The sequence below is a fragment of the Salvelinus alpinus genome, chromosome 15, assembly GCF_045679555.1.
Source record: "Salvelinus alpinus chromosome 15, SLU_Salpinus.1, whole genome shotgun sequence".
Lineage (NCBI taxonomy): Eukaryota > Metazoa > Chordata > Actinopteri > Salmoniformes > Salmonidae > Salvelinus > Salvelinus alpinus.
In genome coordinates, this window is record NC_092100.1 from 9,234,576 (window position 1) to 9,259,498 (window position 24,923).

Sequence of the window (24,923 nt, forward strand, 5' to 3'; positions counted from 1 at the left end):
CCAACTCGGGATGAGGAGGGCTTTTAGCGGGTGGAATAGTAGGGACCAATTGGAGGTTTACTTAGTAGCAATGCAAATATCATGGTACAGCTATATACACACTCAATCATCATGGTACGTTTTAATGGTACGTTTACAAACATATTTTGATAAAAATAATTGAAAGTTGTGTCTCATTATGGTAAGTGGTGAAATAAGTATAGCCAGTTACAATTGTAATGGCCTAGCAGATAATAAGAAAAGACTATCAGTATTTACCTGGCTAAAAGAGAAGGAATATAACATCTATTGTTTACAGGAAACCCATTCAACCGTTTTAGATGAAGTTTTGTGGAAAAAGAACTGGGGGGGTGAAATATATTTCTCCCATGGGCAAAGAAATTCAAAAGGGGTGATGGTTTTAATTAACAATCATTTTGATCCAAATGTACAAATTGTCCAAACAGATCCTCAAGGTAGATGGATTATTTTAAATATGTTATTGGACAATAAATAGATATGGCTTATTAACCTATATGGTCCGAATAATGATGATCCAAGCTTCTTTGACAATACATATAAGAATTTATCAACTCTACAAGCAACACTAGAGTCTATTATTATGGTGGGAGATTTTAATACGGTCTTAAATACCTCTATGGACCGGAAAGGAAATCACACTACAAACTATCACCCTCAGGCACTTAAGGAAATCATGAATGTCATGGATATATTGGAATTAGTGGATATATGGAGACTTAAATACCCTGACCTAGTGAGATATACATGGCAGAGGCTTAATCAAGCTAGTCGTCTTGACTACTGTCACGATCGTCGTATGGTGGAAGAGAGGAGGACCAAGGCGCAGCGTGATAACAATACATCTTCTATTTATTATAACGAAGACGAAGAACACTTAAACAAACTATACAAAAACAACAAACGAACGTGAAGCTATAATTACAATAAGTGCAGACACAGGCAACTTACATATAGACAATCACCCACGAACTACCTAATGAATATGGCTGCCTAAATATGGTTCCCAATCAGAGACAACGATAGACAGCTGTCTCTAATTGAGAACCAATCTAGGCAACCATAGACATACATACACCTAGACTAGACACACCTAGACTAGACACTGCCCCATAAACATACAAAACCCCTAGACAATACGAAACACATACATCCCCCATGTCACACCCTGACCTAACTAAAATAATAAAGAAAACAAAGCTAACTAAGGCCAGGGCGTGACAACTACTTTCTTATGCCATTCTCTCTGGCACCAAAAGTTTAAAAAGTGTTGATAGGGGACAGAATGCGGTCGGATCATCACATAATTGGCATATATATTACTCTTACAGAATTTCCACGTGGGCGAGGATATTGGAAATGTAATCAAAGCCTACTAGATGATAAATTGTTTAGAACTAGGACAGAAGAATTTATAACTGACTTTTTCCAGACATAACATAGGTACAGCAGATCCCCGTATTGTATGGGAAACTTAAGTGTGCCTTTAGAGGCCATGCAATTCAGTACTCATCTATAAAACAAAAGCAATTTAGATCAAGAGTCCATATTAACAAAGGAAATTGAAGGACTAGCAGTACAGTTAGATAGCAATAAAAACGGTACCATAGAGGCACAGAATAAGTTAGAGGAAAAACAAAAAGAAATGGAGGAACTTATTCAAGAAAGCTCCAGTGTAATATATTATAAAAAATAAAGCGAACTGGATGGAATATGGGGAAAAAAATGCACCAAATTCTTTTTCTATCTTCAATATAGAAATGCTACCAAAAAAAATGTATTAAAACTTGTTACAAATGGAGTCACGCATTATTCACCAAATGATATTTTGAAAGAGGAAGTAAAGTACTTTAAGAATATGTTTTCGTTTCAGGCTCCTCCATCTACACTAACTGAAACTAATTGTATGGAATTTTTTCCTAATAATAATGTAAAATTAACATCTGTACAGAAAGACTCATGTGAAGGCCAAATTACAGAGGAGGAACTGCTTGATGCAATTGGGGCCTTTAAGGATGGGAAAACTCCAGGGCTGGATGGCATACCAGTGGAAGTATACGAAACTGTTTTTGATATACTCAAAAGGACCATTATTAGCATGTTTTAACCACTCCTATATAAATGGTAGATTATCCGACACGCAACAAGAAGGTCTGATATCATTATTACTGAAACAGGACCCAAGTGGTATATATAAAGATCCAGTCCATTAAAAAAATTGGAGACCTCTTACACTTCAGTGGTGTGATGCAAAAATCCTAGCAAAATGCTTGGCGCATAGAATTAAAAAAGTTTTGTCAGATATTATTCATCCTATTCAGACAGGTTTTTTACATGGACGATAATATAAGACAAGTACTGGAAACAATAGAATACTATGAAATATCGGGGACACCAGGCCTGGATTTCATAGCTGATTTTGAAAAGGCTTTTGATGAAGTACGACTGGAGTTTATATATAAATGCCTAGAATATTTCAATTTTGGGGAATCTCTTATAAATGGGTTAAAGTTATGTATAGTAACCCAAGGTGTAAAATAGTAAATAATGGCTACATCTCAGAAAGTTTTTAACTATCTAGAGGAGTAAAACAAGGTTGTCCACTATCGGCATATCTATTTATTATTGCCATCGAAATGTTAGCTGTTAAGATTAGATCAAACAATAATTTTAAGGGATTAGAAATCTGTGGCTTAAAAACTAAGGTGTCATTGTACGCTGATGATTCATGTTTTCTTTTAAAACCACAATTAGTCTCTCCACGGCCTCAGAGGATCTAGATACTTTTGCTATCCTCTCTGGATTAAAACCAAATTATGATACGTGTACTATATTACGTATTGGATCACAAAAAATTGCACATTTTACATTACCATGTAGTTTACCAATTAAATGGTCTGACGGAGATGTGGACATACTCGGTATACAAATCCCAAAAGAAAGAAATGATCTCACTCCAATAAATGTTTATAGAAAGTTAGCAAAAATAGATAAGATCTTCCTACCATGGAAAGAAAAATACCTGTCTATTTGTGGAAAAATCACCCTGATTAACTCTTTAGTCATATCACAGTTTACCTATTTGCTTATGGTTTTGCCTACACCTAGTGACCTGCTTTTTAAATTATATGAACAAAAAATATTCAATTTTATTTGGAACGTCAAGCCAGATAAAATTAAAATGGCCTATTTATATAACGAATATGAATTCGGAGGGCAGAAATGATTAAATATTAAAGCATTAGACCTCTCACTAAAGGCATCCGTCATACAAAAGTTATACTTAAATCCAAACTGGTTCTCTGGTAAATTGGTACGAATGTCTCATCCTGTTCAAGAAGGGCCTTTTTCCCTTTATTCAGATTACACCTGCAAAATATCTCTATTTTTTAAACAAGCCTTAGAAAGTTGGTTGCAATTTCACCTGAAAAGACAACAAATATTGTGGTTAAACTCAAATATACTAATTGATAAAAAAATAAAAGTATTTTTCAAATAATAAAAAAAAAAAGGTATAATTTTAGTGAATGATATCATAAATAGGACTGGTGGAGTTGTCACACATTCAGCTAACACAGACATATGGAAATGTCTGCTCTACCCAAAATTACAATCAATTAATTGCAGCATTACCACAAAAATGGAAGGCAAGTAGAAGGGGAAAAAAGTAAGGAACTTGTATGTCGGCCCGGTATTAAAGAACATAAATGTTTAAAGAAAAGCGTGATAAATAAAAACATAAACCAATTTCATTTAAGGACCAAAAACTGACAGCTGTGCCATATAAATTGCAAAATAGTTGGGAAGAGATTTTCGATGTACCCATTCCATGGCACATGGTTTATGAATTGATACGCAAAACAACGCCGGATTCAAAACTTCTAACTTTTCTATTTAAATTACTATACAAAATTCTTGCAACTAATAGAATATTATATATATGGGGGATACAATCTTCCCAGCTCTGCAGACTTTGCTGTGAGGAGGCAGAGTCATTAGATCATTTATTTTGGTATTGTCCATATGTAGCTCGTTTTTGGTAACAGGTCCAGGAATGGCTGAAGAATTGCAACATTTGCCTAGAACTAACACTACAGATAGCAATACTGGGTGATTTGAAAAGCCATAGTCAATCAATCAATAATATAATAATTATTTTAGCAAAAATGTTTATTTTTAATTTACAATCTGTAGAAGCTATTAGAATAGAAAGGTTCAATTATTTTGTGAAGCATCACAGCACAGGTGAAAAATATATGGCAAATAGAAATCCGAAATGGATGATGTTGAGAGATAGATGGGGGGGGTTGAATGGAGCTGAAGGGTGGGACTAATAACAAGATAAACAATGTAAAACATACGGGATCTGTAAAATGTATATAGGTTCGGAACTTTTGTGAAATAGCACAGTTACAAATAGAAATCAAACTGGATGGACATCAGAAATAGAGGAAGGACTAAGAACAAACAAGATAACTATTGTAGACTGTGTCTGTAAAATGTGTATAAGATGTATAAATTGAAGGTAAAAGCAGAAGTGTTTATTAGTTTACTCCAATTGGGGGATCGGTGGTAGGGTTTGCGGGGAATAATAATAAAGGTACTGTATATTCTTTTAAAAAGTATGTATGTCTATATAGGTATGTACAGTGGGGAGAACAAGTATTTGATACACTGCCGATTTTGCAGGTTTTCCTACTTACAAAGCATGTAGAGGTCTGTAATCTTTATCATAGGTACACTTCAACTGTGAGAGACGGAATCTAAAACAAAAATCCAGAAAATAACATTGTATGATTTTTAAGTAATTAATTTGCATTTTATTGCATGACATAAGTATTTGATCACCTACCAACCAGTAAGAATTCCGGCTCTCACAGACCTGTTAGTTTTTCTTTAAGAAGCCCCCCTGTTCTCCACTCATTACCTGTAGTAACTGCACCTGTTTGAACTCGTTACCTGTATAAAAGACACCTGTCCACACACTCAATCAAACAGACTCCAACCTCTCCACAATGGCCAAGACCAGAGGGCTGTGTAAGGACATCAGGGATAAAACCATCAGGGATAGACCTGCACAAGGCTGGGATGGGCTACAGGACAATAGGCATGCAGCTTGGTGAGAAGGCAACAACTGTTGGCGCAATTATTAGAAAATGGAAGAAGTTCAAGATGACGGTCAATCACCCTCGGTCTGGGGCTCCATGCAAGATCTCACCTCGTGGGGCATCAATGATCATAAGGAAGGTGAGGGATCAGCCCAGAACTACACGGCAGGACCTGGTCAATGACCTGAAGAGAGCTGGGACCACAGTCTCAAAGAAAACCATTAGTAACACACTACGCCGTCATGGATTAAAATCCTGCAGCGCACGCAAGGTCCCCCTGCTCAAGCCAGCGCATGTCCAGGCCCGTCTGAAGTTTGCCAATGACCATCTGGATGATCCAGAGGAGGAATGGGAGAAGGTCATGTGGTCTGATGAGACAAAAATAGAGCTTTTTGGTCTAAACTCCACTCGCCGTGTTTGGAGGAAGAAGAAGGATGAGTACAACCCCAAGAACACCATCCCAACCGTGAAGCATGGAGGTGGAAACATCATTCTTTGGGATGCTTTTCTGCAAAGGGGACAGGACGACTGCACCGTATTGAGGGGAGGATGGATGGGGCCATGTATCGCGAGATCTTGGCCAACAACCTCCTTCCCTCAGTAAGAGCATTGAAGATGGGTCGTGGCTGGGTCTTCCAGCATGACAACGACCCGAAACACACAGCCAGGGCAACTAAGGAGTGGCTCCGTAAGAAGCATCTCAAGGTCCTGGAGTGGCCTAGCCAGTCTCCAGACCTGAACCCAATAGAAAATCTTTGGAGGGAGCTGAAAGTCCGTATTGCCCAGCGACAGCCCCGAACCCTGAAGGATCTGGAGAAGGTCTGTATGGAGGAGTGGGCCAAAATCCCTGCTGCAGTGTGTGCATACCTGGTCAAGAACTACAGGAAACGTATGATCTCTGTAATTGCAAACAAAGGTTTCTGTACCAAATATTAAGTTCTGCTTTTCTGATGTATCAAATACTTATGTCATGCAATAAAATGCAAATTAATTACTTAAAAATCATACAAAATGATTTTCTGGATTTTTGTTTTAGATTCCGTCTCTCACAGTTGAAGTGTACCTATGATAAAAATTACAGACTTCTACATGCTTTGTAAGTAGGAAAACCTGCAAAATCGGCAGTGTATCAAATACTTCTTCTCCCCACTGTATATATATGTATATAGATTTACCCCAAAAATATGTGGGGGATTGGAAATGATGCAGACAATTACATTGATGGAAGCAACATTCTTTCTGCAATATTAAGCTGATCCACCCCTTAAATAAATAAATAAAAATACAACCCTCAAAACCAAATTGTCAAAAAGGCAGCTGTTTCAAAAAACTCACATTTTCACTTGACTAAGACCACAAAAAAAAAAAAAAAACTTGACCTTGACAGTGTCTGTTGAGATTGCGACCAACAGAATGAAAATGTATGTTTGTAAAGTATAAACATATAGCATGACAGAGGCTGACTGTAATGAGCAATTATGATTAGGACTCTACACTAAGTAAAAATAATCTTATATTGACAAGAACAGATATGTAACAAATGCATAATCCAAGATGAATTGCTTGGTATTTTTGCTATGGGGGGGGGTCTCTTCTGCTTTGCTAATTTTCCATTGTCTAATAGATTACTGTAATATATTCCATTGTCTAATAGATTACTGTAATATATTCCATTGTCTAATAGATTACTGTAATATATTTCATTGTCTAATAGATTACTGTAATATATTCCATTGTCTAATAGATTAATAAAACACTTGTATCCACAGTGCATTCAACCCTGACAATGGATTGGCCATGCCAAAATATTTTTTCCCAGGTGCATGAACATTCACTGCTATGTGGATGAGAACCTCTGGCCAAATGCTATACAGGCTTGACGCAAACTAGAACTTCCTAAATGTTCTATTTCTTTCATTCATTTCATTTGATTACAGTACACCTATGTTGTAATTATATCTGAAAAAATATATTATTTTCTTTGCATCAACGATTGTGGAAGACGTCGTCAACGATCACACCTGGGATAGAAATGATGGAAATGTGATTCAGTCAATTTTGATGGGTAGTGCAAAGGGTATAGCCTAATCTGAAAACAATGTAATATACTATAATATACAGTACTTTGGCATATCACTTTCAGCACTTCAAAAGGGCAATTTTGAAACATGTATCTTGCATTTTTTTGCTATTGGATTGTGTTTTGTTGATTAAACCAAAAATGTTCTCATTATATTTCACAGTTAACTTGTATTTTTGATCAATGGCTGTGTGGTAAAAGATGTCTCCAAAGAAAAGGAATGCACAATGAAAAGTTTTGAATGTAAGACGCTACGTTACAAGAGAAACTGTAATAAGCTTAGAAACCACGAGGGTCACAGTACATTAGTCTGCCATATACAGTTGCTACCTACGCTTCCATTCTAATTCGTATGCAGCTGGTTCTCTACAGACAAGTGGTAGCTCCTACTGTTCCACACTAGCTCCAAACTACCAAAAAAAAACTGACTTTTGAAACATTGAGGAATAATATCAAGCATCACTTATTTCCTTAAGGATCACCCCGCACACGCACACACACAACTGTGTTCTTGGGGACCTTCAATGCTGCAGACATTTTTTGGTACCATTCCCCAGACCTGTGCCTTGACACAATCCTGTCTCGGAGCTCTACAGACAATTCCTTCGACCTCATGGCTTGGTTTTTGCTCTGACATGACCTGTCAACTGTGGGACCTTATATAGACAGGTGTGTGCCTTTCCAAATCTTGTCCAATCAATTGAATTTACCAGAGGTGGACTCCAAGTTGTAGAAACATCTAAAGGATGATCAATGGAAACAGGATGTACCGGAGCTCAATTTTGAGTCTCAAAGCAAAGGGTCTGAATACTTGTGTAAATAAGCTATTTCTGTTTTTAATACATTTGCATACGTTTCTAAAAACCTGTTTTCACTTTGTCATTATGGGGTATTGTGTGTAGATTGATGAGAAAAAAAATATTGAATCCATTTCAGAATAAGGCTGTAACGTAACTAAATGTGGAAAAAGTCAATGGGTCTGAATACTTTCCCAATGTACTGTACGTACGTACAGTATGCATGCATACATGCATACATACATGCATACATACACAGTACCAGTCAACACACCTACTCATTCCAGGGTTTTTCTTTACTTTGACTATTTTCTACATTGTAGAATAATAGTGACATCGAAACTATGAAATAACACATATGGAATCATGTAGTAACCAAAAAAAGTGTTAAATCAAAATATATTTTATACTCTTCAAAGTAGCCACAGCTTTGCACACTGTTGGCATATATTGGAAAATAGTAAAAATAAAGAAAAACCCTTGAATGAGTAGGTGTGTCCAAACTTTTGACTGGGACTCAAACAGTTGAAGTCTGAAGTTTACATACACTTTGGTTGGAGTCATTAAAACTAGTTTTTCCAACCACTTCACAAATTTCTTGTTAACAACCTATAGTTTTGGCAAGTCGGTTAGGACATCTACTTTGTACATGACACAAGTCATTTTCCAACAATTGTTTACAAACAGATTAATTCACTGTATCACAATTCCACTGGGTCAGAAGTTTACATACACTAAGTTGACTGTGCCTTTAAACAGCTTGGAAAATTCAAGAAAATTATGTCATGGCTTTAGAAGCTTCTGATGGGCTAATTGACATCATTTGAGTCAATTGGAGGTGTACCTGTGGATGTATTTCAAGGCCTACCTTCAAACGCAGTGCCTCTTTGCTTGACATCATGGGAAAATGAGCCAAAAATCAGCCAAGACCTCAGATAACCTCCACAAGTCTGGTTCAACCTTGGGAGCAATTTCCAAATGCCTGACGGTACCACGTTCATCTGTACAAACAATAGTACGCAAGTATAAACACCATGGGACCACGCAGCCGTCATACCACTCAGGAAGGAGACGCGTTCTGTCTCCTAGAGATGAACGTACTTTGGTGCGAAAAGTGCAAATCAATCCCAGAACAACAGCAAAGGACCTTGTGAAGATGCTGGAGGAAACAGGTACAAAAGTATCTATATCCACAGTAAAACTATATCGACATAACCTTGAAGCAACATCTCAAGACATCAGTCAGGAAGTTAAAGCTTGGTAGCAAATGGGTCTTCCAAATGGACAATGACCCCAAGCATACTTCCAAAGTTGTGGAAAAAAGGCTTAAGGACAACAAAGTCAAGGTATTGGGATTGGCCATCACAAAGCCCTGACCTCAATCACATAGGAAATGTGTGGGCAGAACTGAAAAAGCTTGTGCGAGCAAGGAGGATTACAAACCTGACTCAGTTACACCAGCTCTGTCAGGAGGAATGGGCCAAAATTCACCCAACTTATTGTGGGAAGCTTGTGGAAGGCTACCCAAAATATTTGACCCAAGTTAAACAATTTAAAGGCAATGCTACCAAATACTAACTGAGTGTATGTAAACTTCTGACCCACTGGGAATGTGATGAAAGGTGTTGAAATCATTCTCTCTACTATTATTCTGACATTTCACATTCTTAAAATAAAGTGGTGATCCTAACTGACCCAAGTCAGAATTTATACTAGGATTAAATGTCAGGAATTGTGAAAAACTGAGTTTAAATGTATTTGGCTAAGGTGTATGTAAACTTCCGACTGTATGTATGTATACACACACACACACACACCCACATGCATATATACACACACACACACACACACAAACAGTTCTTAGCGACACAGTTCAACAGGATTCCACAGGCGACACACACAGATGAGATTCTGTCAATGGGCATATAATCTACAGATGAGATTCTGTCAATTGGCATATGGGGGGGCAGCGAAAAATGAATCCCCGAGCTGACAAGGTACAAATATGTCGTTCTGCCCCTGAACAAGGCAGTTAACCCACTAGGCCGTCATTGAAAATAAGAATTTGTTCTTAACTGACTTGCCTAGTTAAATAAAGGTTAAATAAATAAATAATCTACTGTTCCTGTACAAATCCATGTGTCAAGTCTTTGTGCAAAACGACAATACACTTAGTGTATTGCAGCAAATGGTGACTTCAAAGCAAGTTGCACTGAAATCGTCACTTATTCCTTTTGTTGTTCTTTTCTTTCACCCCTTTTTCTCCAATTGGTAGTTACAGTCTTGTCGCTGCAACTCCAGTATGAACTCGGGAGAGGCGAAGGTCAAGAGCCGTGCGTCCTCCGAAACACAACCCAGCCAAGCCGCACTGCTTCTTGACACAACGCCCGCTTAACCCAGAAGCCAGCCACACCAATGTGTCGGAGGAAACGCCGTACACCTGGCGACCATGTCAGCGTGCATTGCACCCAGCCCGCCACAGGAGTCGCTAGTGCGCGATGGGACAAGAACATCCCTAACCCGGACGACACTGGGCCAATTGTGCGCCGCACCATGAGTCTCCCGGTCGCGGCCGGCTGTGACAGAGCCTGGACTCGAACCAGGATCTCTAGTAGCACAGCTAGCACTGCGATGCAGTGCCTTAGACCACTGCGTCACATAGGAGGACCATGGGAATACATTTCTATTAAACATCATTATGTGCAGTCAAATTGTTTTAAAAGTCCAAGACCAACTCACCAATATTGCAATCCTCATCCAGATCATTTTCAGTTCCACATCCTCCTCATCTTCACGGTCATTCTCCTAGTGAACTGACGAAACCTCCTTTAAAATGGCAACTTGTTAAGGCTCATTTAGTCTAGACTAGAGCACAAAAGGGATTGCACACAGTTGAACTGACAGAAAAAAGTCAGACAAAAGTCCCCTCTTCAAAGACAAGCATGTCACACATTTACACAGATGCAAATATAAATACATTTAACAAAACCAAACCAAAAAAAATACATCAAAAATTATCCATTTTTCCCCCACAGCATAGACAGGTTAGCTGATAACGTCAATAAAACTATACCGAAGCTTAAATGGGGCAGAAGTATGTGTGTTGTGATTCTGGATGGCCAGATATCTAGGAACAATGACAAGAAACTGCCCTGATTCTGGATGGCCAGACAGCTAGCAACAATGACAAGAAACTGCCATGCTTCTGGATGGCCAGACAGCTAGGAACAATGACAAGAAACTGCCCTGATTCTGGATGGCCAGATAGCTAGCAACAATGACAAGAAACTGCCCTGATTCTGGATGGCCAGACAGCTAGCAACAATGACAAGAAACTGCCATGATTCTGGATGGCCAAACGGCTAGCAACAATGACAAGAAACTGCCCTGATTCTGGATGGTCAGATAGCTAGCAACAATGACAAGAAACTGCCCTGATTCTGGATGGCCAGATAGCTAGCAACAATGACAAGAAACTGCCCTGATTCTGGATGGCCAGATAGCTAGCAACAATGACAAGAAACTGCCCTGATTCTGGATGGCCAGACAGCTAGCAACAATGACAAGAAACTGCCCTGATTCTGGATGGCCAGATAGTTAGTAACAATGACAAGAAACTGCCATGATTCTGGATGGCCAGATAGCTAGCAACAATGAGAAACTGCCATGATTCTGGATGGTCAGACAGCTAGCAACAATGACAAGAAACTGCCATGATTCTGGATGGCCAGATAGCTAGCAACAATGAGAAACTGCCATGATTCTGGATGGTCAGATAGCTAGCAACAATGACAAGAAACTTTTTTCCTATACTGGTCCCCCGTGGGAATTGAACCCACAAACCTGGTCTTGCAAGCACTGTGCTCTACCAACTGAGCCACACGGGACACATTTGAGTGGTGAGAGATACACAATAATTCAAAGTCGAAAGTGTACTGAGGACCCAGCTGCAAAGTACGCTAGCGCTTCCAGGTAATTACCAGGGAACATATTCACTGGGGAACTAGCTGGATCAACCTAGCTACATAAAGTGCATGCATCTATGGCTACAAGATAGGAAATTAACGATTGCTCATTTGTTTGTGCCTTCCTCATTAGCAAGGAAGTCTGTATTAAATTGAAGAGTCAATTGCAGTACCCAATGACAAGTCAAATAGCCAATATATTTGAAATGAATTACATTTAATAAACTAATCTTGTATACAAATAGCAATAAGGGTGATGTAAAATGACACGCATTAGAAAGAAAACATTGATAGACAGAATTTAACACCATGTTACAGCCACAGTCTGTGTGTAGGTTATGCATGTTTTATTCTCAGGTTGACCTGACATTAGTATGAATAAAACAGTGCCTGTCTCGTTGTCCTCTGCAGTGAAGCATGGCCACAGTCCTGTCAGATATTTAACTGTAATTTGCTGCTACTTACAAAAAAAACACAACAGAGATTGCACAGTGCATCTTCTCCGGGGAAAGGGCAAGTTCTAGACTCGAATCCACAAAGCATCTCAGTGTAGAAGTTCTGATCTAGGATCTGTCCATGTAATCCTATTCACTATGATCTAAAAAAAGGTTAAACTGATCCTGGATCATCACTTCTACTCGGAGATGCTTTGTGGACCTTTTCCCGTCTTTGTGGACGTCTTATGTGGAGCACTCTCATTTTAAAGTTCTTGTGTCAAAGTAATTATGCAATTACTGAAGTCATGACTGCAAAAGTGCTTTTAATATAGCAAAGCTATTGCAAAATCTTCCCATCTTCTTTTGTCCTCAGTAGAAATAACTGCCAAAAGCAGCCGCCACACAGAACAAACTGTCCTAGAGGAGGGAAAATAGTAATTATCACGGACTATCAAAAAATGACAATTCCTCATACCAGACCGGAAGATAAAATGCTTACATTCATGAAAATGTCCTGAGCGTAGCTGTCTGTGTCAGCATCCCAGAAACACCTGGCAGCCATCCTGGTGAGACAGGAAGAAGTCATCAGATCCTTTTAAATGAACGTTAACACAAAGAAAGAAGCTTTGGAAATCACAATATAACAACCACAGAGACGAACATAATGCATTTTCACATTAAAGCCACCACTAGGTGTCATGCACGCTCCCTGATAAAAAGGTTCAGGACACAGAGCATAGTCCCTTACAGTCTAGATATGGTTTAGCCTGTAAGGATACACCACATACAACTACTACTAAAAGCCTTTGTTCACTCTAGAGCTCAACAATGTTTCTATGAGGATAAGTGGGGTCCATCAGACCTGTGAACTAAAAAGATGGTCAGAGATGGTCTTGAAATTGGGCACACAAATAGTAGCTTGGGAGAAAGGAAAACAAACATCCTCCGTGCAAACTATCTAAACGGTATAGGAGCTAGTGCCAGATCCTCTGTACATATTATCTAAACGGTATAGGAGCTAGTGCCACATCCTCTGTACATATTATCTAAACGGTATAGGAGCCAGTGACACATCCTCTGTACATATTATCTAAACGGTATAGGAGCCAGTGCAACATCCTCTGTACATATTATCTAAACGGTATAGGAGCCAGTGCAACATCCTCTGTACATATTATCTAAACGGTATAGGAGCTAGTGCCACATCCTCCGTGCATATTATCTAAACGGTATAGGAGCTAGTGCCAGATCCTCTGTACATATTATCTAAACGGTATAGGAGCTAGTGCCAGATCCTCTGTACATATTATCTAAACGGTATAGGAGCTAGTACAACATCCTCTGTACATATTATCTAAACGGTATAGGAGCTAGTACAACATCCTCTGTACATATTATCTAAACGGTATAGGAGCTAGTGCCACATCCTCTGTACATATTATCTAAACGGTATAGGAGCCAGTGCCACATCCTCTGTACATATTATCTAAACGGTATAGGAGCTAGTGACACATCCTCTGTACATATTATCTAAATGGTATAGGAGCTAGTGCCACATCCTCCGTGCATATTATCTAAACGGTATAGGAGCTAGTGACACATCTTCTGTACATATTATCTAAACGGTATAGGAGCTAGTGCCACATCCTCTGTACATATCATCTAAACGGTATAGGAGCTAGTGCCACATCCTCTGTACATATTATCTAAACGGTATAGGAGCTAGTGACACATCCTCTGTACATATTATCTAAACGGTATAGGAGCCAGTGACACATCCTCCGTGCATATTATCTAAACGGTATAGGAGCTAGTGACACATCTTCTGTACATATTATCTAAACGGTATAGGAGCTAGTGCCACATCCTCTGTACATATCATCTAAACGGTATAGGAGCTAGTGCCACATCCTCTGTACATATTATCTAAACGGTATAGGAGCCAGTGACACATCCTCTGTACATATTATCTAAACGGTATAGGAGCCAGTGACACATCCTCTGTACATATTATCTAAACGGTATAGGAGCCAGTGACACATCCTCTGTACATATTATCTAAACGGTATAGGAGCCAGTGACACATCCTCTGTACATATTATCTAAACGGTATAGGAGCCAGTGACACATCCTCTGTACATATTATCTAAACGGTATAGGAGCCAGTGACACATCCTCTGTACATATTATCTAAACGGTATAGGAGCCAGTGACACATCCTCTGTACATATTATCTAAACGGTATAGGAGCTAGTGCCACATCCTCTGTACATATTATCTAAACGGTATAGGAGCCAGTGACACATCCTCTGTACATATTATCTAAACGGTATAGGAGCTAGTGACACATCCTCTGTACATATTATCTAAACGGTATAGGAGCCAGTGACACATCCTCTGTACATATTATCTAAACGGTATAGGAGCCAGTGACACATCCTCTGTACATATTATCTAAACGGTATAGGAGCCAGTGACACATCCTCTGTACATATTATCTAAACGGTATAGGAGCCAGTGACACATCCTCTGTACATATTATCTAAACGGTATAGGAGCCAGTGACACATCCTCTGTACATATTATCTAAACGGTATAGGAGCTAGTGACACATCCTCTGTACATATTATCTAAACGGTATAGGAGCCAGTGACACATCCTCTGTACATATTATCTAAACGGTATAGGAGCCAGTGACACATCCTCTGTACATATTATCTAAACGGTATAGGAGCTAGTGACACATCCTCTGTACATATTATCTAAACGGTATAGGAGCCAGTGACACATCCTCTGTACATATTATCTAAACGGTATAGGAGCTAGTGACACATCCTCTGTACATATTATCTAAACGGTATAGGAGCCAGTGACACATCCTCTGTACATATTATCTAAACGGTATAGGAGCCAGTGACACATCCTCTGTACATATTATCTAAACGGTATAGGAGCTAGTGACACATCCTCTGTACATATTATCTAAACGGTATAGGAGCCAGTGACACATCCTCTGTACATATTATCTAAACGGTATAGGAGCTAGTGACACATCCTCTGTACATATTATCTAAAAACGGTATAGGAGCTAGTGACACATCCTCTGTACATATTATCTAAACGGTATAGGAGCCAGTGACACATCCTCTGTACATATTATCTAAACGGTATAGGAGCCAGTGACACATCCTCTGTACATATTATCTAAACGGTATAGGAGCTAGTGACACATCCTCTGTACATATTATCTAAACGGTATAGGAGCCAGTGACACATCCTCTGTACATATTATCTAAACGGTATAGGAGCTAGTGACACATCCTCTGTACATATTATCTAAACGGTATAGGAGCCAGTGACACATCCTCTGTACATATTATCTAAACGGTATAGGAGCCAGTGACACATCCTCTGTACATATTATCTAAACGGTATAGGAGCCAGTGACACATCCTCTGTACATATTATCTAAACGGTATAGGAGCCAGTGACACATCCTCTGTACATATTATCTAAACGGTATAGGAGCCAGTGCCACATCCTCTGTACATATTATCTAAACGGTATAGGAGCCAGTGACACATCCTCTGTACATATTATCTAAACGGTATAGGAGCCAGTGACACATCCTCTGTACATATTATCTAAACGGTATAGGAGCCAGTGCCACATCCTCTGTACATATTATCTAAACGGTATAGGAGCCAGTGACACATCCTCTGTACATATTATCTAAACGGTATAGGAGCTAGTGACACATCCTCTGTACATATTATCTAAACGGTATAGGAGCCAGTGACACATCCTCTGTACATATTATCTAAACGGTATAGGAGCTAGTGCCACATCCTCCGTGCATATTATCTAAACGGTATAGGAGCTAGTGCCACATCCTCTGTACATATTATCTAAACGGTATAGGAGCTAGTGCCACATCCTCTGTACATATTATCTAAACGGTATAGGAGCTAGTGACACATCCTCTGTACATATTATCTAAACGGTATAGGAGCTAGTGACACATCCTCTGTACATATTATCTAAATGGTATAGGAGCTAGTGCCACATCCTCTGTACATATTATCTAAACGGTATAGGAGCTAGTGACACATCCTCTGTACATATTATCTAAACGGTATAGGAGCCAGTGACACATCCTCTGTACATATTATCTAAACGGTATAGGAGCTAGTGCCACATCCTCTGTACATATTATCTAAACGGTATAGGAGCCAGTGACACATCCTCTGTACATATTATCTAAACGGTATAGGAGCTAGTGCCACATCCTCTGTACATATTATCTAAACGGTATAGGAGCCAGTGACACATCCTCTGTACATATTATCTAAACGGTATAGGAGCCAGTGACACATCCTCTGTACATATTATCTAAACGGTATAGGAGCTAGTGCCACATCCTCTGTACATATCATCTAAACGGTATAGGAGCTAGTGACACATCCTCTGTACATATTATCTAAACGGTATAGGAGCCAGTGACACATCCTCTGTACATATTATCTAAACGGTATAGGAGCCAGTGACACATCCTCTGTACATATTATCTAAACGGTATAGGAGCCAGTGACACATCCTCTGTACATATTATCTAAACGGTATAGGAGCTAGTGCCACATCCTCTGTACATATCATCTAAACGGTATAGGAGCTAGTGCCACATCCTCTGTACATATTATCTAAACGGTATAGGAGCCAGTGACACATCCTCTGTACATATTATCTAAACGGTATAGGAGCCAGTGACACATCCTCTGTACATATTATCTAAACGGTATAGGAGCTAGTGCCACATCCTCTGTACATATCATCTAAACGGTATAGGAGCTAGTGACACATCCTCTGTACATATTATCTAAACGGTATAGGAGCCAGTGACACATCCTCTGTACATATTATCTAAACGGTATAGGAGCTAGTGACACATCCTCTGTACATATTATCTAAACGGTATAGGAGCCAGTGACACATCCTCTGTACATATTATCTAAACGGTATAGGAGCCAGTGACACATCCTCTGTACATATTATCTAAACGGTATAGGAGCTAGTGACACATCCTCTGTACATATTATCTAAACGGTATAGGAGCCAGTGACACATCCTCTGTACATATTATCTAAACGGTATAGGAGCTAGTGACACATCACTCACTTGACACCTTCTCCTCGCTGCTCTCCAATTACCACTTGTACCACCAGCTTGTATCGGTCAAAGCCCACATCTGTTATTGGAGAGAGAGACCATTATCATTAACCGTATTTGTTACAAGGTAAATTGAGAAAAATAAATAAATAACTGTCTGACAGCAAGATCCAGGATTCTTACCGGGTCCAAGTTCAATGTCTAATTATTTTGTGTTTTTAATTAACCTTTATTTTGACAGGGAAGACATCTAGGTCTCAATATCTCTTTTCCAAATGTGGAAAGGCACCAGAACATCAACATTAAATGTATTTTGAATTTTGTTCCAGCAATACTGTGCATTAAAACTAAAAGCAGATTTTACTAGCTCTGTGGAGACCCTAGAAACATCAATAGTTAAGCAATCCTGTGAACAGGTTAGGCAACTCTGGTGTCTATACATCAACAACAAAGTTAGATAAGACGGAAGTTTATGAAGAAGGGCCTTGTAAACAAAAAGGGAGTAATGTAGAGATCTATGGGTTTTTAGTGAAGTCCAGCCAACCTTTTGATACAGGATACAGTAATGAGCATCAAAACTGTCCCCTGTAACAAAACGACGGGCACTATGGTAGATGGCATCTAAAGGTTTAAGAGTAGTAGCAGCTGCACTTCGATAAATAATATCACCATAATCAAGAACAGATCAAAAGGTTGACTGAATAATCTGCTTCCTACTGCTTAGAGAAAGACCATCTGTTTCTGTAGAAAAATACAACTTTTAATCTTAGCTTCTCAACCAGCTCATCTATATAATGTTGTTTTAAACGGTCAAATCCATATCAATCCAAAAGCCTAAGTATTTATATTGGGCAACACGTTCGATTGGAGAACCATCTAATGAGTGAACATGCAGTTCATCTGAAACATTCTTACGAGAGTTTAAAAACATGTATTTTGTTTTGCCCGTATTAAGTACAAGTTTTTCTTTAAATCAGCAAGGGATTTCTGCATAGATATAACATTTGACTGTAGTTTTGACAAAGCCAGATCAACAGTCAGGGTAACAGCATACATAATAGTATCATCCACATATAGATGAAGTTGACTATTTTTCACAGATTGACCAATGGTGTTTATATAAATAGTGAATAGGATCCAAAATCGACCCCTGCGGTACACCTTTATGTACTTCTAGACGTAACCCCATCAAATCACGATGGTCTGAGTTCTGTCACTAAGATAATCATGAAACCATGAACAGGTGTCAGAGCTCTGACCTATCGAGGACAACTTATTCAATAAAATAGCATGATCAACTATATCAAACACTTTTGACAGGTCAAACAAAAAAGCAGCACATTTAATTTTAGTGTCTAAAGCATTGACAAGTTCATTAACAACTGAAGTGGTTGCTGTAATAGTACTATATCCAGGACTAAACCCTGACCGAAGTGGTTGTTTTAATAGTACTATGTCCAGGACTAAACCATGACTGTAGTGGTTGTTTTAATAGTACTATGTCCAGGACTAAACCCTGACTGTAGTGGTTGTTTTAATAGTACTATGTCCAGGACGAAACCCTGACAGTAGTGGTTGTTTTAATAGTACTATGTCCAGGACTAAACCCTGATTGTAGTGGTTGTTTTAATAGTACTATGTCCAGGACTAAACCCTGACAGTAGTGGTTGTTTTAATAGTACTATGTCCAGGACTAAACCCTGATTGTAGTGGTTGTTTTAATAGTACTATGTCCAGGACTAAACCCTGACAGTAGTGGTTGTTTTAATAGTACTATGTCCAGGACTAAACCCTGATTGTAGTGGTTGTTTTAATAGTACTATGTCCAGGACTAAACCCCAACTGTAGTGGTTGTTTTAATAGTACTATGTCCAGGACTAAACCCTGATTGAAGTGGTTATTTTAATAGTACTATGTCCAGGACTAAACCCTGATTGAAGTGGTTGTTTTAATAGTACTATGTCCAGGACTAAACCCTGACCGAAGTGGTTGTTTTAATAGTACTATGTCCAGGACTAAACCCTGACAGTAGTGGTTGTTTTAATAGTACTATGTCCAGGACTAAACCCTGACTGTAGTGGTTGTTTTAATAGTACTATGTCTAGGACTAAACCCTGACTGAAGTGGTTGTTTTAATAGTACTATGTCCAGGACTAAACCCTGACTGTAGTGGTTGTTTTAATAGTACTATGTCCAGGACTAAACCCTGACTGAAGTGGTTGTTTTAATAGTACTATGTCCAGGACTAAACCCTGACTGAAGTGGTTGTTTTAATAGTACTATGTCCAGGACTAAACCCTGACTGTAGTGGTTATTTTAATAGTACTATGTCCAGGACTAAACCCTGACTGTAGTGGTTGTTTTAATAGTACTATGTCCAGGACTAAACCCTGATTGAAGTGGTTATTTTAATAGTACTATGTCCAGGACTAAACCCTGACCGAAGTGGTTGTTTTAATAGTACTATGTCCAGGACTAAACCCTGATTGAAGTGGTTGTTTTAATAGTACTATGTCCAGGACTAAACCCTGACCGAAGTGGTTGTTTTAATAGTACTATGTCCAGGACTAAACCCTGACAGTAGTGGTTGTTTTAATAGTACTATGTCCAGGACTAAACCCTGACAGTAGTGGTTGTTTTAATAGTACTATATCCAGGACTAAACCCTGACTGAAGTGGTTGTTTTAATAGTACTATGGTCCAGGACTAAACCCTGATTGATGAGAACTTGTTCTCAACTAGCCTACCTGGTTAAATAAAGGTGAAATAAAATTAAAATAAATACAATGTATTTATATTCAAAATACATTACTCAGAATGATTTTTTTTTTTTAGCAAAGTTGTACATTTACCAAGGATTCTAGAATCATAGAAAAGGAAGCCTTGGAATGGGGTGATATTTATTGAGATCACTACTATCCCCGTCCTTATGTAGGGACAGCACAAGAGCTGATTTCCATACTCTTGGCATATTTCCTGATAACAATGGTCAAACTAAAATATGCGTTATTGAGCCAACAATGGCCGCTGCACATTTAAGCAAACCAGGATCCAATTTGTCTGCCCCTATGGATTTGTTGTTGTCTACTGGTAGCAAAGTATCCAGGACTTCTTTTAAACTGATGCATGCTTAATATATGATTTAAGGCCAAACAACACTGCTATAAATGCAAGGTAAGAAAAGTCGTGTTTTATGTCACACGATTTTGGACAAATCTGTCAAGACACCAACCATGAGAAAGGGTTAAACATAGTTTCTAAAACAACTCGTGAAATGTATTAAATGTAGCCATGTTTTCCCATTATATCTTAAAATAATGACATTAAAAACAAATGTGGCAGATTATTATCAATGACTTAACAGCTGTAACAAGTTGTCCACCGCAGAAAATCCTCACTGACGCCCAAGTTTATAGACAGATCTATAAGTTATTTAAGACTGAGTTGGGATGAGGGGTGTGAGAGCCAAAGACACTCTCATTACTATACATTTACTAATCTTATTAGGATAAGAGTTGTTTCACAACGTCAGCCGCCGTTAGAGGCTTTGTAACGGCTGAGTAGTTTCTCACCCTTCAGTTTGTCCTTTATGCAATCTGCTAATGAACGGGACAGAACGCCGACCTCATCCGGATCATACTGCACCCCAGACAGTTGTTCTCTCAGGATATCACGAATGCATTCCTTCACAACAGCTGCTTTGAACCTGAAATAAAAACAAAACGATAAAGAGAGGGAAAGACAGAGAGACACACCAGGCTGCCCTGCTAACTAACGTTAGCTAGCTAGATATTAGATAGCTAGATGGCCAACTAATTTAGTTTCATAGCTAGCTATATATCTAGTCTACATAACAGTAAATTGTGCAACAAAATGTCTTGAACATTGACTGCTGCAGCAGCATAGCTAAAGACTATATAATATTGGCAAGATATTTGAGTGACCGCTCTAACAATGTGAAATATTTCCTCAAATATGGAAGGCAGGTAGGTGGGAGGCGAGATCAGGTAGGACAATTCTAGCCAATGAGAGGGCAGATACGCATGTAAACTAAAGGCCATAGACATAGATAGAGGAATCATCTGTGTAGCTGTGCCATTATAGCGTCTGTGACAGTATGGGCAGCACCATTGAGGCTATCGCCATTTTAAAGTAGTACATTTTATTCTTATTCATTGGCTGATTGCTCCCAACTCATGAATCGCCATTTTAAAGTAGTACATTTTATTCTTATTCATTGGCTGATTGCTCCCAACTCATGAATCCCCACACAGTTGACTACTTTAAAATGGTGGAAGCCCTCAATGGCGATGCTAAAACGGGTTTATATCCATGATGAGTCGTCGATCAGATCTCAATGACAACAGGCACAACTCCGATACAAAGTCGTTTTTGGGGTAAGTTGCCGAAATGCCACGTGCATCCACTTATATCAGTAACAACCTAACCATTACCAAACCTCTATTTGATCAAATAAGCCTCATGTACTGAATTAGCAATTCTGTGTTTTTGGTGACCTATTTTGACCTCCAAAGAAAAAGGTGTCACTTCCTCAAAGTATTTTAGAGTAGCAGGTAGCCTAGAGGTTAGAGCCCAACAGTCACTGGTTCAAATAGTGGAGCTGACAAAGTGGGGGGGGAATCTGTCGCTGTGCACTTAGCTAACACACATTGGTGTGGTGTGTTAGGTGTGATATCCCTCTTAAATAGCTCGGGCAAATGTTCCCATTGACCCCGTAAGGCCAGCAGGCTAGTCTTTTCTTATTTTTTACATTTTAAATTGTATTTTATTTATTGGTGCGTGACTGTTATTGAAAGTTGTATTGTCAATCTTGTTTTGTATTTAACGCCACTTTAAATGTGTACATGACACTGCAACAAAATTTCCCCATGGGGACAATAAAGTAAGTAAGTAAGTAAGTAACACACATTGCTCCAGGGGCGCTGTACAATGTACACATTTCCATGAGGACAAATTCTTCTTCTATGGTATAATTGTGTTCTCAACAATATGATGTGCATTCCGCCACCTACTGTGCGGGTGAATAATAAGGATCCCAAAAAAGGAAATTATGGAAGTAAAAAAAAAATCTAATATCATGCAAACTATCAAAAAAATAATTAATTAAACATTTTTTTAATACAAATAAAAATCAGGTCCCTACAAAGGCTCAATGGACTCCTGTGAGGGCAGGACATTTCCTAGCAACAATAGTCCTTGCAGTGCTTCTGCCGTTTAGTCTTGGAGCCCCAAAAACTTCTCGGGCTGCAGATATAATCATGTCCAGCTTCTTGGACAATTGTGCTGTACAATTAATCACTGTGGATACACTCTTCACAATGAGTGAATCCAGATCACCCGATTGACTTAAAACAACTGGTTGCAACACATCCACCACCATATCTTCAACACTATTGCCTCTTGCTCCTTCGACTCTTCACCGCCTCCACATAAGAGGCCTGCTGCATAGCCCTGATCCTTGACACCTCAACCTCCTTCACCCTAACAGGATACTCAGAGGAAGTCCAGAGTGTGATCCCAACTACAGTTGCAATGTTTTCCCATTGACAGATTCTGCAATACTATCCTTCTCCCGTCTGCAAACATTTGACACGTGACCATATCCTTTACAATTCCCACATTGTAATGTTTGGACACAAATGCTCTCACTGCACACCTCACATTAGGTAGAGGTCTCCTCAAACGGGTGGGTATACTTTGTGGAACGTTCCAACAGGAATCTGTTCCAAAAACTTCGTAAAGTACAAGAATGCTAACAAACAATGCATACAAAGTAGCATGATCAATTCAACTAGCTGACGGATAGGCATCAACTTATCACGTAGCTTATTCTTAATGTTTGTCCATAGGCTACCAGAGTGAGGGCAGACATTTTCCAGAATAAACGTGGTGAGTGATAACCCTAATTAAATAGCCAACTCCCTACCTGGTATCTTATTCTGCCGCTATACAACTTTGTATGCGTTGTTTGTTGACAACCTTGTCATTTACGAAGTTTTTGGAACAGATTCCTTTTGGAACGTTCCACAAATTATATCCACCCTCCTCAAACAATAATAACATCGATAGGCTTTTCACCTTCCTTCCATTTACCATACGGGTCAGACGACGTACACTGACCACTCCTGTGATTTACTGACTAATGTACTCGTCATCTATATCCAACGAGACTCCAGCTATAACTCATTTGGCAGGCGCCCTACTCCGAAGATCAATACATGTTACTTCTGACGTGGACAATTTAGCCAGATCCAGCGCACGCTTCTTCTGTTCTTCATCAACACAATTAACCAAAACTCGGCCGCTTCTAGTCACCTTGATTTAATCCACATTTCTTCAGTCCTATAACGTTATATTACAAATGGAGTTCCCAAATTATTCTCCTAACGCAGTGCATTATTGGACCGATCCTTGTCTTCTACCACAACTTTTGCTCGTTTTGTTCCATTCTTTGATTTCACTATTTTACATTCATTGTCACACACTTCACTTTTGGACACTTTCAGATTCAAGCAGTCGCCATTTCCTCCCAACCACTACTACCTTACTCCTTCGAACCTCCAACGACCACCCAAATTATTTTCGTGGGCTCAGTAAAACCTCTCACTTCGCCTCTTCTTCTCTTGCATAGCTAACGTTAGCTAGCTAATTTTACCGCTAGCATTGAGTGTGGCAACTTACTTGTGTTGATAATTCGGTCTAATGAGGTAAGTATTTCCTCCGGTATCTGCTCCCTCCATTTTAACTGCGTTTTTATTCTGGTAAGAAAGCTAATTTAGCAAATAATACATAAAAACATGGAGATTGAGCTAAAGCCTCAAGAGGACAGAATAAACGTTTGCTTATGTTACCATAACAACATTTCCGCTTCCGGAAGTGTAACGAACCAAGCGTATCCTTCTCTCAACGGTTGTTGGAACCGCAAGGTCTCGTTCAAGACTTCAAATGTTGAACGTTGTTACGACAACATCTTCCAAGAGCCAATTTGAGTTCAAAATAATTAGCCAAAAAGAAAAAAATACGTAAATAATAGTATTTATATTTATATTGTAAGCGACAATATATATAAGCGCAATATATATAAGCGACATTGGGAGATTTTTTTTTAAACAAAAAATTGTGATTTAAATTGTATGAAAAATTTAGAAAGAATTCAGTTGATATTTGCATTCAATCTTTCTTTGGTCAAACAACATATTTTCACTCAAGGTTCTTGTTATTTTTTTTTACCTTCAAGTCATCTTTTCTCTCAATTTAGGATTGGTAGTCTTGACTTGGAGGCGATGTTAGGGGGGATGGGTAATAAAGGTCATTAGGAGACTGAAATAACT

At 38.9% G+C, this 24,923-nt stretch overlaps 1 protein-coding gene across 6 annotated transcripts; it reads right to left on the reverse strand.

The window, feature by feature from the left end:
* Positions 1–12,166: 12,166 nt before the first annotated feature.
* dynlt2b (dynein light chain Tctex-type 2B) lies at positions 12,167–24,500 on the reverse strand. 6 transcript variants are annotated; one of them, XM_071342403.1, is made up of 5 exons: positions 24,274–24,500; positions 21,144–21,277; positions 17,581–17,650; positions 12,905–12,968; positions 12,167–12,822 (listed from the first exon to the last, which is right to left on the reverse strand). In XM_071342403.1, exons 1-5 carry the CDS (start codon positions 24,330–24,332, stop codon positions 12,775–12,777), a joined length of 375 nt encoding a protein of 124 aa, XP_071198504.1. In that variant the 5' UTR covers positions 24,333–24,500; the 3' UTR covers positions 12,167–12,774. The 6 variants fall into 6 exon arrangements, with proteins under 6 accessions (XP_071198504.1, XP_071198503.1, XP_071198508.1 ...); XM_071342402.1 differs by having other exon boundaries at positions 12,167–12,817; positions 24,274–24,486; XM_071342407.1 differs by lacking the exon at positions 24,274–24,500 and adding an exon at positions 23,671–24,205.
* Between the last annotated feature and the right edge of the window lie 423 nt (positions 24,501–24,923).

Bases quoted from the DNA above. Each gene is read 5' to 3' on its own strand.
- dynlt2b (XM_071342402.1), bottom strand. From the start codon at position 24,332: ATGGAGGGAGCAGATACCGGAGGAAATACTTACCTCATTAGACCGAAT. The intron at 21,278-24,273 runs GTAAGTTGCCAC...TTTTTATTTCAG, and splicing joins AGACCGAATTATCAACACAA to GTTCAAAGCAGCTGTTGTGA. The intron at 12,969-17,580 runs GTGAGTGATGTG...CTGTCTCACCAG, and splicing joins CAGCGAGGAGAAGGTGTCAA to GATGGCTGCCAGGTGTTTCT.